This window comes from Meriones unguiculatus, chromosome 19 (assembly GCF_030254825.1).
Source record: "Meriones unguiculatus strain TT.TT164.6M chromosome 19, Bangor_MerUng_6.1, whole genome shotgun sequence".
NCBI classification, from domain to species: Eukaryota; Metazoa; Chordata; class Mammalia; order Rodentia; family Muridae; genus Meriones; species Meriones unguiculatus.
The window spans coordinates 48,758,431-48,778,123 of record NC_083366.1 but is presented as its reverse complement, the minus strand read 5'-3'; the positions used below and the strand labels follow the sequence as shown (position 1 = coordinate 48,778,123).

Genomic DNA, 19,693 nt, shown 5'->3' with positions numbered 1-19,693 from the left:
TAAACAAACAAACATTTGTTTTGCTTTTCTTCCAAAGGTATGATATAAATTATAAAACGACACACATAGGAACACATTGATAAATCAAGTAAATACTAACATTTTATAATTTTTTTCTTCAATATAAAATGTTTTTGTTTTTTTTTTCTTCCAAGTTTCAGAGTTTTTGCTCCTCGTGGAGCATTAGACAGAGGCCACTCTGCTTTTTTTTTTTTTTTTTTTTTTAAGAGGACATGCAGAAACTCATTTCTTCTGTAAAACACTTGAGTGATCGGTGCTGAAGAAACAGCCTTGCACTGTATAGGCAGTCACTTTAAAAGATAGTGAGCAAAGCAAAAGGAAAGGGAAAGGAATTAAATCTATAGTTTTAGTTTTTATATACTTAACATCTGTGTACTGTACAGTTATGCATGAAGCTTACTGGTAATTCATTATTGGCATTTCTGTAACTCTGTAAAAACCCTTATTAATGTGTCTGGAGTGCTGATATACTGTGCTCCAAACATGAAAGAAGATATTCACACCAGCACTGAACTAGCCTGTTAGGTGGATATGCTTCTTGTATTTCCTCTTTTTTTTTTTTTTCCCTGATTCCTTGATTTCATGCTCAGGTGGGGTGATTTATTTCTTCAGGGCACTGTGCCATCCAGTATAGAAGATAGCTTTTCTTTTATCCACAAAGCTTTCCCACTTCCTGTCCATGACTCATGCATCTACCACAATTCTCAGATAGCTCCACAGGTTACTGCCTACTATTTTCATCCTGTCCACATGTGAGTGTGCTGATGCATGAGAAAGCTTGAGGACTCCTCCAGAATTGGAGTATTGTGCTGTCTAGATCAGGAAATGCCCAGATACTTCACAGAGCAAAAGAGCAGGAACTGAATTTCTTATTTCTTTCCTGTCCTCCATTTCCTTAGACTCATGGCCTCAAGTGGGTGTTTGATATTCATTAATTCTGCTTTCTTTCAATTACTAATAGTCTACAGAAGTCTGTTTTATTAAAATATCTGTAGTTCCAAAATTGCCTATGGATGACTCTGTCCACAATGTGCTGGACCCACCTACATCAAGTAGTAAATAAAGAAAATGCTCAACAGATACACTCAAATGCCAATCTGATGGAGGCAGTTTCTCAGTTTGAGAGTTCCCCTTCACAAGTGTGTCAAGTTAACAATCAAGATTGGCCATCACAGTATTGACCTCGAACAGACTAGTCTGAATTTGCCCTGCTTTTCTGACTTAAAGTGGAGGTAATCAGGGTGGCATCTTTGTGGAATTTGTGTGGATCTAAATAGTGACTAGATGAGGACCATCTCAAACACACGTGGCATACATATTCCAAGACCTGTGTGAATGCTGACTGTTAGGTCTCTTACTGTCTGCAGAGCCAGAGAGGTGACTCACTAGATAGAAAGGAGTTTCCAACAAAGCCTCATAACATGAATTTGATTGTTGGATCCCACAAGGTGGAAGAAAAGAAGTAACTTCTGAGGATTGTTTCCTGACCTCCACACTGCATCATGGCACACATATAATAAATGGAACAAACGCTTCAACATGAACGGCAGGAATGGCGGCAGGGACTCAGAGATATAGGGAAGAAAAATAGGTTCAAACTGAAGGAGTAGATCGGATTCTGTGGCAGTGAGAGCTGGACTCCCCCACTCATGTGTACATTGTTAGCAAGTGTCTTTGTTTTTGCTTGTGATAACCTTCAAACATTGCTGGGACTGTAATGTTGGGTTATTGGTGTGTTTGCCTTTTTCCTAATCATTTGATTAAAATTTATGTTTCTTATTAATAAAGGCTTCCTCTCTACTGCCTTTTTTTCTTTAGTTCCATTTTCCTATAAACCTTACTGATTACAGAAAGCCATTTTAGTCTTTTGGAATTAATGGTTTTATGGGTTAGGCAAAATATACCTGGAGTTCACATTTGGTATTTGTTTTCTTGTTAGCTCACTGAACTAAGGTTGTACAATCATCATTTGCAATTTATAAGGAACATAGATTTCAGATTACATTGTTGGGGTCTTTACTGACCAAAACTTTGTTAAATCGTTTAAGTTTTTGACTGGCTGTTATGGAAGATAAAAATTAGGTAGCTTCATGTTTTCTAGATAATTTTAAAGTAAACTGATTGACAAAATGGATAGAAACTGCTAGGAAAATAGGTTAAAGGATAAAAAAAATAAGAACAGCTGCCAGAATGAATGATATACAGTGTCACAAACACAAAAGCTCTTTAGTTTTTTTGTTCTTAAATGTCATTGTTGCTATTTGAATGTTATTAAATCCAGATTATTCTGTACATTTCACAGTCTTAAAAGCATATTTTTAATTACTGTAAAATTGTGGTATATTTAATTTCATATTATTATTTTTATTTTAAAAATTTATTTATTATTTATAGTGTTCTGCCTGCATGTGTGTCTGCACACCAGAAGAGGGCACCAAATAGATGGTTATAATAAGCCACCATGTGGTTGCTGGGAATTGAACTCAGAACCTTTGGAAGAACAGCCAGTGTTCTTAACCCCTGAGCCAGCACTCCAACCCCTTAATTCTTATCATTATAGTATGATGTATTCATTATAAGGTAGAAAAGACAGATAAAAATAATCATTCATGATCTTAACCTCTGGGACAGTAATTGTTAATATTTAGAACAGTTTTTTTTTTTTTTTTTTTTTTTTTTAATGTGGATTCATTTCCTTACCTATGTGCAAAAACGTAGATTTTGACAAGCAACATTGTTTGGGAGTTCACAGCTGGCTTTGGGGGCTTACCAAAGGGTTCAGTCTGCCAGTTTGTAGGTGTTATTACATGAGTTCTGGTGGCATATAGTGAAGACATCACTAGAACCAAGACATGCTTCATCAGTAACTTAATCACTTTAAAAGTCTCTTCATGTACCTTTATATGATGGCAAGCATCATTTTTTAATAGTTCTTTTAAAATATTCATTAAAATGTAATTATATCATTTTTTCTTCCCTTCCCTCCTACTCTCATTCTTCCTGTGAACTCTCTTTTAAATTTGTGTCCTTTTTTTCTTTGATTAGATTATTATTATTGCTAACAAACATTATGTATGCATGTATATATGTATGTATTTGTAACACATAAATATATATAGCTGCTGAGTCCATTTAGTGTTGCTTACATGTATGTGATTTCAGAGCAAACCACTTGGTATCTCTGGGGAAGACTAATTCCTCTCTTGGCAGTCATTAATTATCTACAGTTCTTTGTCTAGGGTTAGAGCCCTTTGAGTTTTCCTCTCCCAAGTTAGCATGTCTATTGTATTGTCATTGTTTGGGGCTTGTTTAGGTGGCCATACTGTGTCCATAGCCTGGCTGTTATGTCTTTGTCATTTCTGAGAAATACCATCTCACAGCAAACATCCTGACCCTCTGGCTTTTATATGTTTTATCTCCCTCAAAAAACACTGTTCCAAAAGTTGTGATGTTAAACTTTTTGTTCAGTGTTATGCATGCATGTACACACACGCACATACACATACACACACACACACACACACACACACACACACACACACACCATATAGAATATAAAGAAAAACAATGTCATAAAGGTCACTTTTTAAAAAGGTGTTTGCTATTAAAATATTGGGTGTAATTGGGGCTTTCCCCTTCAAATGTTGACTACTGGGTTCTGGTAGACAATATGTAGGATGGCTGGAGTTGATTTGCCTCTTTCTGGAACCCAAGTGTTACTATTAACCTTGTACTCACTGTCAATCACTGGGAAGCCAGGGCTTGGTTGCAGAGTCATTCTTCCTTCTTAGCATGAGCCTGAGCCACGAAGTACCTGCTTAGAAGTCTTTTCCTTAGTAGAAAAAGAAAGGTGGCTACAGAAGGTCTTGGCTGAGGATAGGCAATTCTTTTGTTCAGAGGTGGTTAACTATCATTTCGAGTTGTATGATCCTTTTTACAAGGAAGTAAGTGGAAGTGAAACTCTGTTCTTTGGTGAAAGCAGCTTGAATTTTAAAGAATACAAGATGAAATGCATATTTGAAATATCTTCCTACTATATAGTCACTTACTGTTTTATTTGTCATTATTGATTCTGTTCTTGTTCTTCATGCAGTAATATGTTAGTTAGGTATCTTATGTACTTAGGTGTACTCAGTAGTTTATTCTTTTCCTTTTACAGAGTTTGAGACAGGGTTTTGTTTTATTGAGACAAGGTCTTAACTATAGTAAAGGTTACTGGCTTTCAGTCCTTTGGCCTGAGCCTTCTGAGTGCTGGGATGCCACATGTAACCTTCATGCTGGATTGTTTGGATTTTAGAACAGAATTCTGAGCTCTGGAATTCTTGAGACCCCCTCCTCCTCCTCTTCCTGTTTCTCCTCCTTCCTCCTTTTCCTGCTCCTCCTTCTTCTCCTCCTCCATCATCATAATCATCATCATCATCATCATCTTGTGAAGCCATGAAGGTCCTACTTTCCCAGTGTGTGACTTTACACTAAACATTTCGTTTCTTTGAATCTCAGTCTCCTGATCTGTAAAATGAGAGCATTAGATTAATTGGTCCCAATGGTCTTTTGAATCCTGAGTTTGACATAGATATTATCCAGTGATTTGCTACAAACATAAGCCAGGTATCAATACTTGTAAAATATATTCTCTTCCTGGATGCTTCATAACCCACTGATTAAATCATTGGAAAAAAAATTCTGATTTAAAACAGCATCCTTTCCCAATTATTGGTGTGATATAGTTCTTATTGTGAGTTACAGAATACCTTGATACTGTATTAGTGATCAGGTGAAAAAAAATGCCTTTTTGGCATGTGGTGTGTTTATTATTGTTGCTATTGCTTTAGATAGTCTTACAGTATAACCCAGAATGTCATGTACCTCACTCTTTAGCCTAGGTTGACTTCAAACTATTGGCAGTCCTCAGCAAAAGATGTTTTTCTTTAGAGTAATTAAAATACATGGAGGGGAAAGAATGTAGAAGGCTATGCAAACAAGCACTTTCTCTCCAAGAAAATGTTGTATTCTGTCTCCTGCTAGGAGTGTCCAACATTTTGATATCCTAACTTTGCATGAACAGGGTTTACTATTGAGAACCATTTACAATTCAGTTACAAAAAAAGACAAAAAATATATTATAACATTTTGAACAACTTTTGTTTTTTTAAATACCATATTTATAGTCATCTTCAGCCTTATTCAATGCAGGGGCAGCAGAAGGGACATGCTTGAGTGAGACTGATCTTTTTCAGTAGTCTGGTTTCTTCCATCTTATTCTTTCAAAGAGACTATCAAATGGTGCCTAAAGGGAAGCAATGTGAGTTAGTGTGCATTCCAGAGAGGTTAAGCACTCCTGCACATGTCAAAGTTACCCTTTCCTCCTTTTCATTTGCTCACATTGGCTGTAAGTAGGTTGGCAGAAAACAGAAAACAAAACCATAAATACAAATGTTTTCTGTTCATTGAGTTTGATGTCCAGTTAATACTTCTCCTGGTCACTTCTCATCTATGGCCTTTAATAAAAGGGGATAAACTTTTCTGTTTGTAGATCTAGACTTTTACATAGTTTTCATATAATAGTTGAAATATGATCCTTTTAGAATAATGCTTTAGTTGTTTGTGATTCTCTGTGGAATAATTCTCAATGCCCATGAAAAATGACCAGTTGTACATACATGATAGATAACAGAAACACAAAAACCTCACTTTTTGGATCTTGTAAAGAGGCATCATCCCGCCTACATATATGTACCACCAAAGCAATCTCTTCCACATAGCACTGTGCTACCTCATCAGCATGTACATGCCCAGAGCCAAGACCTTGGAAATCCCAGGCACCCATCTTTTCTTTTCTTTTCTGGGTTCTAGAGCATTCTAGAATTATATGGTTTCTTTGTGTTTGGGTCACTTAAAACTGGAAGCACTGTTTAATCTGTAAAACACCCTGTAATGGAAAAGGGCCCAATAAAGTTAGTTTGAAAATGAACCCTTTAGTGGTCTTTGTTTACTCTGTTGTGCTTTGACATGTTTTGGTAGCTCCCAGAGAAATAGTGAGGGATATTATTTTCTAGTTGAGCTAATGAAAGGCTTGAATTCTAGTTCTAGTTTCATCTATAACTAGTTGCGTGATTTTATACTATATCTTAGTTTCCTGACATGCCAAATGACTGTTTAACTCTCTTTATTGAGTTCTTACATGAGAGAAAAACAGAAAATGTTTCTGTGTCTTAATAATAGTAAAGCCACAGTGATAGTCACTTTCATATAAAAATAGATACCTCCAATAACCATCTGAAGAATTAAATTTAATAAGTAACAGTTCGGAAATTATCGCTCCAACTAAAATGTTTTTAGTAACACATTTTGAACCTGGGTGGGATTAATAAGGGGTCCTAGCAAGTGAGGAGATCTAGCCTGTTTTCTTTGGTTTTAGAGTCAACTGTCCGAAGTTAACATTACTTGCTGGTCCTTGGTGTGACTGTCCAGTCATTAGTTTGATTGGAGCATTCTCTATCAGCTATCCTGTTGGTTTGGCTGTGTGCTCAGATACCACATCTCCCAGGAGTCCCCCAGGGCCAGTGGGGAGGATGAGGGAGAGGCCAGCTGAGCTCCCTGGGCCAGAGACCAAGAGCCTTTGCTAGGCTCCTTTCCCACTCATTGTGCAGCCTGGGCCCTATCACTGGAGGGGCCTGGCAAGGAAATGAGGAGGAAGTGAGTGCCACTGCTGGTTCAGAATGTTCCAGTGTGGTTGGAAAGTTTGAGGAGCAGCTCGGGTGAGAAGAACAAGACCTTATTGACAGGGTTCAGTCCTGGTCAGGTCTGTTTCACATCAGCTTTGTGAATAATCACAACTCTCCCTACCCGGGGAGGTCCAGCAGAGTTACCTCCCACCCTCTCTGTTTTAATTCTGTTTGAGCATGGTAGAACATAAAGCATTCTGTTTTATTCCAAGTGGATAAAGAATGGAAAGTGTAGTGTTGGCTACTTCAAGGTAGTAATACTGTAACAAAAGCAAGTTGGCGTTCTAAGACTTCTAGAGGCTGTAGTCAAAATATTATCATTGCAGCTGTTTTCTTTGATACTGCTTTCTTATTCATTGACTCACAGGACTACCTCTAACTCCAATTCCCTTCCCCAAAAAGAAACAAAACATACAGTAATCATATAGGCTAGCTTGTCTTGTCCTGACTTGAACCACTCAGCTTCTCGGTTTGAATTAGCTAACACCTAAATGTATGTAAAACCTACACATATTGTAAGATTGAGTGGGAAAGGCCAAACTCTCTTTTCTATGAGTCTATAAACCAGAATATTTATGTCAAGAAGTCCGAAGAAAATCTGCTGGAGTTTTTAATGGACCTCAGAATGTGTCCTTTGTATGCCTGGCCTTGCCATTCTGCATAAATTTATGCAGAACTTCTGCACTAATGTTGTAAACACTCGCTCCTCAGCCCTGTCATTTTCAGGACCCATAGGGTGTCTCCAGTTCCAGCTTTAGGTCAGATCATGATAATACTGAAGCTTGCTTCATTTTTCTTTCTCCTAGAATATCTGGTAGAGATTTCTGAACCTCAAAGGGATATTTTAAGCTTTTTTTTTTTTCAAACTTATGAAACCTAAGAAAACCCAAATACTCCAGATACATTTCAGAGCACAAATTTGCATTAATTGGACCCCTAGTTTAAGTCTCAGTTGGATAAAAAGGACTCCCCATTGGGGCAGAAAGCTGAAGAACAATTATGGGATTGGCTACAAAGTGCAAGTCCAGGTTCTTTTTCTGAGGGAAGCTAATACTCCTTGAATTGTAATAGTTCAACTTTTGACCCTCAGACTAATTTAATTAGATATCTGTCATACTTTTTTCCTCGTAAAGTGACATGAAATTATTTAAATAGAAACTCTCATCTAGAAATTTCTAAAATAATTATTACCAGTTGAGACTCCCAGTGTTCTTTTCGTTTAACAAATAAATATACACACACATACACACCTTGGATGTCAGTCGAATTCAATATGTGTTTGTGCATTGTAGATTCATGTATGACCCTTAAGGAAGAATCAAACTCTAAAATGAATAGAGAAAATGCAAGGGTACTCTAGAACAGCTTGGACATCACTAAGATTTTTAGTAGTGGAAAAGACACGATTGTCTTCATGTCCCTTATTAAGGTAGGAGTTACTCCACGTTTTAAAGTAAACTCATGTAAGTGTTTATTATATCATCAGATAGCAACAGTTTCCTCTTTAGAAGTTTATATATCATACATACACATTTATGTTATAAAGAATTTTTAATTGTAAAAAATCCATCCTATAAATCCATCCTATAAAGCTCTAAACCCCCTACACCACAAAACTTCTTAAACTCAATGACTTTCTACAGCAGGAGGTCTTAGCAGCTAACTTTGGCCCCTGAGAGCTCCCTTGGAGGTGCTCACCTTCCTCTTTAGCACTTCTAGCCTTCACAATTCTGTGGAGTCATTCTCAGTAACACTGAGATCTTGTGCTCTCTGTTTCCCCTTGAACTTCTCAGGGTGTCTCTCTTAAGTACTGTCCCCACCAGAATTTGTTGTATTCCTTTTGGCACCAAGGCTGACTTCTACTTTTACCTAACATTTGCATATTTCATATAGTCTGTAAATGGCAAAACTTGAACCCAAATCCACATGGTTCTGAAACTTTATGCTCTTTCTGTTGCTTTGATTATTTCCCTGGGTTTTGACTTTTTCCTGTCTTCAGAGATGCTTATGTGGATTGCTGTCCGTTCTGTGAAGAGTGGAACACCATTCAGTGTTTGTTGTCATTATCAGCTTTGTTTTTATTTTGTTTGCTATGATTTTTATTTTTTAAATTGCCTTTCAAATGATAGTGTCCAAACTCAGTGTAGATCACCATTCTGTACCAGTCACGATTGGTCTAACTCTTCTCAATTTTCCCTCTCTTGCCAGGATGGCTCATACTTGGCAGAATTCCTGCTGGAGAAAGGATATGAGGTGAGTAACTCCGTGCTCCTGGGGTTGCCCTGGATTGCTAGGATGCAGCTGCCTTGCTTCCTCTGGGTGTGCTTTCCACGGAAACCCTGATAACAAATCAGAATCCAAGCACAACTCTGCCTTGGCGCCTGTGATGCTGCCAGCTCATTGTGCTGTCTGTCTGCTGGTTAGCACACCGGCTTCAGCTGTTCTACATGTCTCCCTCGTTCTCTGATAAAGCAGCAGCCTGCACGAGCCTGACTATAACAGTGTTAGGGTTAATTTATGATGTAATGTGCTACATTAAAAAGTTCCACTCATGGTGAAGTCACTTAATTTGGAAATTGCACAGAGCAATAAAAACCAAGCTGATCTTTGGCAAGGTTGCATGAAAGATTTACACCTGGAGGTGTTTGCTTTCTAACAGACAGCTGTCTATTTTGTGGAAGATGCATCTGTCAGATCCATTGTTGCTGCTATTATCATTGTTTTCTTCAACATTAGAAATAATTTGTTTAAATCTGATGTAGTTTACCAAATATTCTACTACTTACTTTTAAAGAACATTTTCTGGAGGTACTTATGCATAATAAATTCTTGATCTATAGAGAATAAAACTTATACACTGGCCCATATCCTGGCTGGCTGGAAATATTTGTACTAATAGTTTTACATTTCCTGTTTACTACTACTGATTGTAGCAATGTTGTATAGAAATGTGCAGTTGACAAATGGAAGAGAACTGCAAGAAATTTGGCTTGCTAACAGGATTTGGAGAAAAATGGAATTAATTTCTTATTGTACTCAATATTTTCTAATAGCTTTGATTATAAGAAGTCATAGCAGTGCTTAGAAACCTTTTCTGTTCTTTTATAGTAGTTTTATATTTTGCAATATCAAAGTAAGGCAAGTGAAATTATAAGAGTACCTGTGTACACAGGTATACACAGGTGTCTACAGGAATAAATTGCTATAGTAATTGAGAGTCTAAATATTTAATAAAACAATGAGATTTATAGTAGGTCATAAGTAATTTAAAAGTATTGGTTTTAGGAAAAAGTTGTTGTCTAGTTAAGCTGTTAAGTTAAAATATTAATAAATAACAGAAAGATATAGTAAAGATACATCTGAAGTGCTGTTTCAGATATGTAGGACCTGCTGCTAAAAGATGTATGGTTGCAAGTGATGGGAGTGAGTTATCATCAAGATAAGAAGCTGAGTAAGCCAAGTCATTGTAGTGTTGAAGAAGGAGATGATATATTGAATGTTGCTCTAATCATAAGGGTGTTGTGATATACTTTGAGTTGGACCTGTGGGACCATGAGTGGAAATGAAGTTAGAAGTAATGGGAAATGACTGAATATAGTTTGGAGACTAGGCAGGGTTTGGCTGTATGCTGTTAGTGTGAGTGAGCCAGTCGGTGGGCAGGCCTTGGGGCTAGTCATGTTGTGTAGGCGTTAATCATTTGCATGCAGCAGGGCTGCATATGTATTGCTGTAAGTGGTATTGGAGAAGGCAGGGAATGCTGTCACGGAGAAGTAAAGCTGTATTCAGGTGTCTCGTTGAGAAATTAACAGGTTTTAGAGGACAGGCGTGATGTAAGATTTACAAATCGATGCAGTGAGAGCTTCGTGCTGTCTGGTGACCTGCAAATATTTTAGTTCTTTAAGACTGTGAAGTTAAAGGTACAGATTTGGTTCTGTTATAGAAAGACAGCAGAAGATACACTTGGCAAATTACAGTTAATTGGGAGGAATTTATGACGGACACAATTGGATCAGAGTAGTGAGATTTATTAGTTGTTAGAAAAAAACATCATTGGTAATTCAGGGCGAAGGGACAAGACAAGGCAAGGGGACAGGAAGAAAGTCTTCCATACAATGTGGTAAAAGTGTGAGCTGTATAGGGGTGATTAGACTAAAGGGTTTTGTATAGGCTGTATTAACTTCAGTGGCCTGCTTTAAATTTTAAGAGCTGATTGATAAAATTGTTGAATGACCTATTAAGAAGAGTCTGATTGTGAAATAGGCTTTATCTTTTTGTATTTAGGCCACAGTAAACACTACAGTGAATAAAAAAAAAAATAGACAGCTTTGGAAAATTTTCAGGGTTATCAGCTGCAGTTCTTGGGTATTCTAGACCATGAGCAGTAAAGAATTAGAATGTGTAGTTGAATGGCTGGGAACATGCCTGACCACATCTGAATCCAGAGGTCGATGACAGCAGTTTTGGGTGAATATAGACTCCTACCTCAGTAGACTCTTAACCTTTAGTGTGGACATACCTCGGGTTCTGTTATGATACCACAGACTGGCTAAGAAGTTTGGGATTGTCCTTTCTTATATGTCCCTAGGTGTTGCTGATGCTGTCTTTCTGTGAACAGATAGGGTACTGCTGAATAAAGGACCAGTGGAGTCAGTGAATTGACTGAGTGATCCAGTTGGATCTTACTTCTGGACTACTTAAGACTTTTTAAAAATTACATTATTATTTTTTATTACATTAAAAAGTTTTACTTTATGCATATATGCAAATGTGCTGCAGCTTGTGTGTGAATGTCAAAGACAACTTGTGGCAGATAGTTTTATCTTCCGGAGTATTGAACTCAGGTCATCAGGCTTGGCAGCACATGCTTTTATGTGCCAAGCCATCTTGCTAGCTTTATCTTTGAACTACTTTGATTATTCAGATTCAGTTTCTATTCAGAAATACCAGCAAGCTTAGAAATAACTAGAACAATATAAGTTTGGTAGCAAAGTGTGGGCCAGGAACAGGTCAGCACTGTAAGAGTGTGATGCTGAGGCTGCTTTGTTCTCCTATTAGAAGAGGAAGAGTTTGATTTGCTGTCAGTGGCTCAGTGAGCCTGGCATGGTGAAGGAGGCCAATAGAGGAAAAGAGCCAGCTCAGGGGAAAATAACATAATTAATTAAGCTCCTGTATTTTTACTGTATTTAAAAAGCAGCAAAAATCTATAAGAGGCTTAGAAAACATCAAAGAACAGATATATGCAGAACAATAGCATTTATTAACAGAATGCTTAGTAAGAGTTAATCAAGCCTTTGTCCATGAGCCTTTTGATTGTTGAAGATTGGAAGATGGCTATTTAATGTCACTGAACCCTCTGTATCTGATCACATTTTGCGTGAGCCCTTTAAAGTAAAGAAGTAAAATACAGTTTGTTGTTTTTATAATCTACAAATGTGTTGGTTCCAGGAGCCTCTGCACATATCAAAGTATGAGGACATTCAAGTTACTTTTATAAAATATTTTGGTTTGTATGTTGCTCATGCATATTCTTTTGTGTACATTAACTCATCACTAAGATAGTTATTATACTCACCCCAATGCAAATATTATATAACTAGTTGTATTAATTAGGTAATAAATAAGTCCTTGTTCAGAACAGCTAGATGCAGCTACAGTTTGTTGACTCCATGGTGTCCGAGTCTGTGGATATTGAGGGTCATCTGTGTGCTCCATCTCTGCCTCAGCTCTGAGTGCTTGCTTCTTGGCTTTTAAAGCGTTAAAACTGACCACATCCCTACTTGCTTATTGTTATTATTTTGTTATAATTACCATTGTTAGTGTTATTTTTATTTTGAGAAAAGGTCTTACTAAATAGCCCAGGCTTTCTTGGAATTCTTGATGCTCTGGGATTACAGGCATGTGTCACCATGTCTGACTCACTTGTTCATTCTTTAATGCCTGCAGATGTCTTCATAGTGAGGGAAATCAAGAATTGTCAGGTGTTATGTACAGTTAGCCTGAAGACACTTTACACACACACACACACACACACACACACACACACACACACACACACTTGTACCTTGCTAAAGCTCAAAGTTCATATTTCTTTTATTTATACAGCACAGAGCAAGCAGCTGAATATGTGGTTTAGTCCCAATAGCAATTAGCCCTGGGGATTCGGCACTGTGTGGATTATAGCTCAATCCTCTCTTCTTGGTGGCTCTGTGTCCTCAGTCAAATTTCTTGACCCATTTAAAGCTTTGTTTTCTGGGCTTTTTGTTTGTTTGGGTGGTTGGTTGGTTGGTTTTTAGTTAGTTAGTTTGTTGTTTGTTTGTTTGTTTGTTTGTTTGTTTTGTCTGTTGGATAGGGATGATGAGCATATCTGTCTATTGTCCAAGATCCTTGGGAAGACTTAGGTGAGAGAGGGCATGAATGAAACACTTAGCCATTGGAGCTTTGTGAGACACAAGGTTGTTCTTGATACAGGAGTGGCAGAAAGAATGAATAGGGACAAACCAGAGATACATGCTATAGAAGGTACTATAGTATAACTCCTGAATTACAGTATTGAAATCAGGCATGTTCTTTTGCCTCAAATCCTAGAACTTGCACATTCTGTCAGATTTTCGGGGAGAAAGGTCAATAGTAGTGAAACCTGCTGTGGAAGTACAGTCTGGCTTGAAGTACATTCTAGTATGTGTGGAAGCACATTATAGCTCAGCACCACAGTTTTAGAAAGCTGATAGCATATGGTGACTAATGTGTGCTCATTTTGCACAGAGAAAAATGTGAGAAATAAAGACTAATACTAAAAGAAAAAAAAAGTCCAAGTTGAACTCTTCAAAAGCTAACATTTATCTATGAATATAAGAGAATATGTTCTTAATAACCAGACAACAGCAACACAGCATAGCAGAATTTAAAATAAAGAATAGATTCATTGTGGGGTTCCCTTCCAGAAAAGAAAACATGATCACTTCCCCTGAGATGGAGTGTCAAAGAAGAAAAGAGACTCAATTCAAAAGTCTGGCATTATGTGAGGGGAGTGTTTTAGAATGTGAACTTCTTCCTCTTCCTTCCTTGATCCGTGAGGACTTTTGAGATATTTTTCTTCAAAGTTGTTCATTATTTCAGAAGCTTAGTACCTTGATTAGAAAAAGACTATATACAGACTGCATGGTATACTGACAGGATAGAATCAGTGTGCCTGTTAAGGTTGTACGTTATGTGTTAGCTATGCAGTGTCAGGCAGTGCTCTCACTTGTGGTATGGTGACTGTGAAGATCTGCCTCACCACCAGTAAAGACCAGTGTCTGCTATGTGCTTACTCTGTTTCGTAAAGATCAGTGCCTGGTATGTGGTCATTGCTGTGTAAATGCCGGCTGCTGATATAATCTAAGTCTTCCATACTTTCCAAAGATGAATGACACTAGCCATCCCTGGGAGCTATCCTCTTCCAAGAATAAGACACAGGAGAATTTGAAATCCAGAGGTGTGAATCACCTATCTTCTTAATAAATAATGAAAAAAGCATTTTCTTATTTTAGCACCTACTTTGAACTCAACATTTTGAAGTCAAACATCTTTGTTTTGGTATTGAGAGAACTTGTAGTTGTCCTCTCTGGTAGCTAGTTGACTGAGTCATGAGGCTTGTGTTAAAACATCCTTTTCCACTTGCGATCTTAGATGTTCCTGAGCTGGTATAATTAATAATTATAATAATTCTGATTAAGTTTATGTAAATGTCACTTGGCTTATTTATTTTCTGTTTGCTTTCTTAATTCACATCTCCTCCCCCCCCCCCCGAATCTTGAAAAAAGACCCACCTATTTTCTTTCTGTAAAGGGAAAGCTGCTAATCTCAAATTCTTAACTAGATTATGCAGTTTGCACACATTTTGGCTTGTCTTCATGTTTGTATTTCACCTGCCTCAGAAGCAGACAGACTCAGCTTTCATTAGTTCTTAGAATAATACCTGCTGTCATGGATTAAGTATTTGGCACGTCTTTCTTCCCTTCTACATACATGCCAAAAGTCGGGAGTGAATGGAAATTAAAACATACTTTTTTCTCTAGAGAAAAACAAAACAAAAAAATAGTGCCTATTGATTGTCTTTGTAGGTGTGATATGAAAGCTGTTGCCTGTATTTGCTCTGACTTGGAATCTGAACCTGTTAAGATTGTAGAAAATGTTTATCAAAGCCTTATAAGTTTTTATATTTAGAGTATTTCTCTGTGCTTTTGCCTATTGGAATATGTGATTTTTTTTTTTTAGAATTTAATAAACAAGAGAATGCTGCCCAAATAAAATAGAAAGTAATACTATTTTAATTATCAAATAAGTTATGTTTTTAGAACAAAGAAAAATTTCTACTGAATACAGTAGAGTACTCATATTGGAGAAATTTATATATTAGAAGTAACTTTTGTGTAAACACCAAGTTTTCTATGCATTAGTATGTGAATTTCTACTTTATTTAAAATATTCATTGATATTGTAGATTAGTTTGAATTTATAAGCAGTAGCGTCTTACAGAAATACGATAAACTACAAGCTTAATAATAACACAATTTAATGCTTCCTAAATTTTAGTGTTTGCCTCCTAAAATGTCAACCAAGTTTATAACATTCCTTTTCTAAGGTATTTTATACCAACTTTTCTTGAATTTTGTTCCTTTGGAAAATAGCGTTGAGTACTTTTCACTTGGCAAAAGCATTTAACTAACAGAATTATTAATTGTGGGTATGCCATATCTCTAGCAGAAGTCAGTGTTTTGTGTATGTCATATGAAGCAGCAATGACATTTCTTCCTGTTTGAAAGAAAGCCTTATGTGCTTATAATTCCCCTTTGCACTTGGAATGTTTGAGTCATGCCAGGGATTAATTTTGGTTTGAAATAGACAGAAAACGATTGAGTTAAAATATAGAAGTGTATTCAGCTGCAAATGAATCTACCCAACATTAGAAGGAACACTTCTAAAATAAGTAAAGGATTAAAACTGCCACCAGTACAACTGGAACTTGGGCAGTTAGTGACATGAGTTAGTGTTAGCATTGGCAGCATAGAGGGAGAAATCTTGACACAAGGAGGAAGTGGGACCGAGTGTGGAGCAATTTCTCTCCTGTGTCAGACACAGTAGTCTTTTCTTTAGTATCAGACAGGTATGCCGTGCTGTTCAGTGACTTTATCCCTTTACAGTGACCATGGATATGTCAAGATTTTTTTTTAAATCTTTGAGTCTTTTGTGTCTTAAATTTAGTAATATATAAAATTTTTCCTAATCTTTATAGTTTGGCTTTCTAACTTTTCCACACAGCTGTGCAAAAGCAACTGCTCTCTGATTGTATCAATGCCTCCAGAGATTGATACACTAGCATGAAGTAGCACTGAGAACTGGGGAAACTGGGGAAACCTTATCCTCTGTGTTAAGCAGGTCAAAAGCAGTTTCACAGCTGCAGCCCCCAATTTGCCTTCACTTTCAAATCAGAGATATTTTTGTCATCAGTATGACTGTGTGTGTTTGGAAGACAAATTTGAGAAATCTCTAACTATGCAAGAAGTCTTGTGATTATCTAATTGCTTACATTGAGATTGACAGCACAAACGTTAGATCAAGTCAAAAGCAGTGTGCGGTCAAAACACTGCTTTTGTCAAAAACACACAGGCGGTGGTTGGGCAGAAACTAAACAGTGGAATGATTTCTCATGAATAAAAAGCCTCCTAAAAGTACTGTTTATAGTTTTTGTAGAACCGCACATTACCAAAAGATATTCTGAGTTGTTTGTTATGCCTCATTTTATATTTATAATTTACTTTTTTTTCTATACTTAAAAACTCAGGTCCATGGAATTGTACGGCGTTCCAGTTCATTTAACACAGGTCGAATTGAACATTTATATAAAAATCCTCAGGCTCATACTGAAGGAAGTAAGTAATTTTCTTTAATTTTTTTCTGTTGTTTCCTGTTTTTAGATAATATATTTTCAACTATCATTATTCTCAGCCCATCTAGTTACTCATCCTGGAATTACTGCAGTGAGAAGCATATGATGTGCAAACCAGGGAAACCTTCCTCGTAGCTGCCCTCTTCTTAGTTTCATCTTGGTTGGTTATAGAGTGACACGGTGTAAATGACTTTAAGAGACCAATGGAAAGCATAACTTTGACTAGCTGCCTTCAGTTCAGGCGTCTCTAAGCCTGCAAGTAACCCCAGTTGTGTGTTGAAATGGAACTTTTTTTGTTTTCTTTATTTGGTTTAATTTATTCAAGTTAATTTTTCTTTGTACATTGTTTTTTTTTTTTGAAAATTCATTCATATGTTTTATTCTAAGAGTTTTACAGTTTTTATTAAATTTTAAAATATTGCCTAATTTTTTTACACAATCTGTTTTGATCATATTCTGTCCCTTCTTCTAAGCGCTCTCAAATCCTTCCCATCTCCCTACCACATAACTTCATATACATGGAATTTTTAAAATAATTCTTGAAGATACTTTCAAATCTTGATGGCAACTCAAATGATACTTAATTTGCTTTAGAGATCAATATGAGGATTTAGTGGCTTTCCTATTTTTGTTGCTGTGAATTAATTTGCCTATGCAGAGCAGTATCGTTTAGATAGCATGACACAGTATTTTCTCATTTGATCTCTTGAACATGAGGAAATGGAGACACAGACTGACTTTATCAAGGAGAGATGCCATGATACGCACAGAGCTCAGCCTACGATACAGTCTATATGTTTCTTTGTGATTCTGGCCAGCAAGGGTTGTTCAGTGAGTGTGTAACCCCAAAGTGATTTAGGCTTCATGTCTTAAGAAGAGTCAAAGGGATGCTGAAACTTATGGGCAACCTTTATGCAGAGTGCAGGGAATCTTAGGAAAGAAGTGGGAAACAGTAAGATCTGGAGAGGACACAAACTCCACAAGGAGAGCAACAGAACCAAAAAATCTGAGCTAAGGGGTCTTTTCTGAGGCTGATACTCCAACCAAGGACTATGCATGGAGATAACCTAAGACCCCTGCACAGATGTAGCCCATGGCAGTTCAGTATCCAAGTGGGTTCCATTGTAATAGGAACAGGGACTGTCTCTGACATGAACTGATTGGCCAGCTCTTTAATTACCTCCCCCTGAGGGGGAAGCAGCCTTACCAGACCACAGAAGAAGACACTGCAGCCACTCCTGATGAGACCTAATTGACTAAGATCAGAAGGAAGGAAAAGAAGACCTCTCCTGTCAGTGGACTTGGGGAGGGGCATGCATGCAGAGGGTAGAGGAAGGGAAGGATTGGGACGGGAGGAGTGAGGGAACCACAGGGGGGATACAAAGTGAATAAAGTGTAATTAATAAAGAATTAAAAAAAAGAAATTCAAAGTCTAGAGGGAGTTGAAAATAAAAACATAACTAGTTTATATCACAAAATTTGAAAAAAAAAAGAAGCATCAAAGGTTAGGCTACTTTTAGGTATTAGGATTATTAGGAAGGTGACCTAGATATTCACAAAAAAGACTTCTCACCTAATGTTTATGTTACTCAGTGTATCTGCTTAAAAGTTAATACATGTTGAATAAATTTTGGATTTAGATTTTTCAGATAATAAGATGATTTATAAATAGGACCTAACTAATCACTTAGACTTTATAATGTTTCATTTATATATTATATACACATTTTATACAACATTTTAAATAATTTTGTGCACAAACCATTTTCATGGTATAGATATTCTCATTTGTGGCATTACATTGTCAATACTTCAAAACTTTTGGAATTTTGAGTCATGCCACATTTTGAAATTTCAGATAAGAAGTGCTCAAAATATATAATTTTTTTTGTGTAAAATGATACCATCATTGGATCTAGATGTAGACCAAGCTAGCAAAGTGCTCATATTTTTAGACTAATGAAGTCAGTATGAGTCAGCTTTGATGTAGGAATTTGGATAGATTGGTTGTCCATCGAGCAGTTATGATACTCCTGTAGACATATAATGGCATACTTAAGTCATACTTATTCTGTAAGTTACTTAAAAACCACATGGTAGTATCTGAACAAAATTTACCCCAAAGGTCTATCTTTGCTATCATCAGTGTGTTGTAGATATAGAGACTATATACATTATTCCAAGCTCATATTTGTCCAGATCTCACTTTTACATAATACATGTTTTAACTACTTATAGCCCCATGATAATTGTCTAACATTTTCATATATTACAGTTTCTAAACAAGTCTATTTGAGTTTCCTATTACAAATCCACACAGACTTATCTTTCTACATTGTATTTTTCTTGAAGATAAAAGTTATACTCCAATACTCAACAAGCATCAAATACGATGTTTTTATTTTTGTGTTGGTGGAAGAAGTTGGTGCACATGGTGGGATCTTGCTAAGGAGTTCAGGCTAAACTCAAGATCCTTCTTGTTTCAGTGTTCCAAATACTGGGATTGCAGGATTGTATCATACCTTGGGACATTTTCAGTTTGACCTTCATTTTCTTACTTGAATATTATATATTTCAGTTTTCTTTAAGTGTTCCTTTTTATAATTTTTATTTTTATATTAATTGCAGGTTATATGCTTTGTATCCCAGCTGTAGCCCTTCCTCATTCCCTCCCAATCCCGTCCTCCCTCCCTCATTTCCTCCCTGCCCCTCTCCAAGTCTATGGATAAGGGGGAGGGCCTTCTCCCCTTCCCTCTGACCATAGCTTATCTGGTTTCATCAGAACTGGCTGCATTGCCCTCCTCTGTGACTTGGCAAGACTGCTGCCCCATCCGGGGGAGGTGGTCAAAGAGCTAGACACTGAGTTAATGTCAGAGACAGTCCCTGTTCCCCTTACTAGGTAACCCACTTGGACACTGAGCTGCCATGGGCTACATCTGAGCAGGGGTTCTAGGTTATACCATGAATGGTCCTTGGTTGGAATATCAGTCTCAGAAAAGACCTCTCTGCCCAGGATCTT

At 37.0% G+C, this 19,693-nt stretch overlaps 1 protein-coding gene across 1 annotated transcript in view; it reads left to right on the top strand.

The window, feature by feature from the left end:
- Gmds (GDP-mannose 4,6-dehydratase) overlaps nt 1-19,693 on the top strand; it is a 505,965-nt gene that overhangs the window by 82,332 nt on the left and 403,940 nt on the right. The window contains exons 2-3 of the mRNA XM_060372300.1: nt 8,955-8,999; nt 16,570-16,657. Of these exons, the coding sequence (XP_060228283.1) occupies nt 8,955-8,999; nt 16,570-16,657 (133 nt within the window). The remainder of the gene's footprint in view (nt 1-8,954; nt 9,000-16,569; nt 16,658-19,693) is intronic.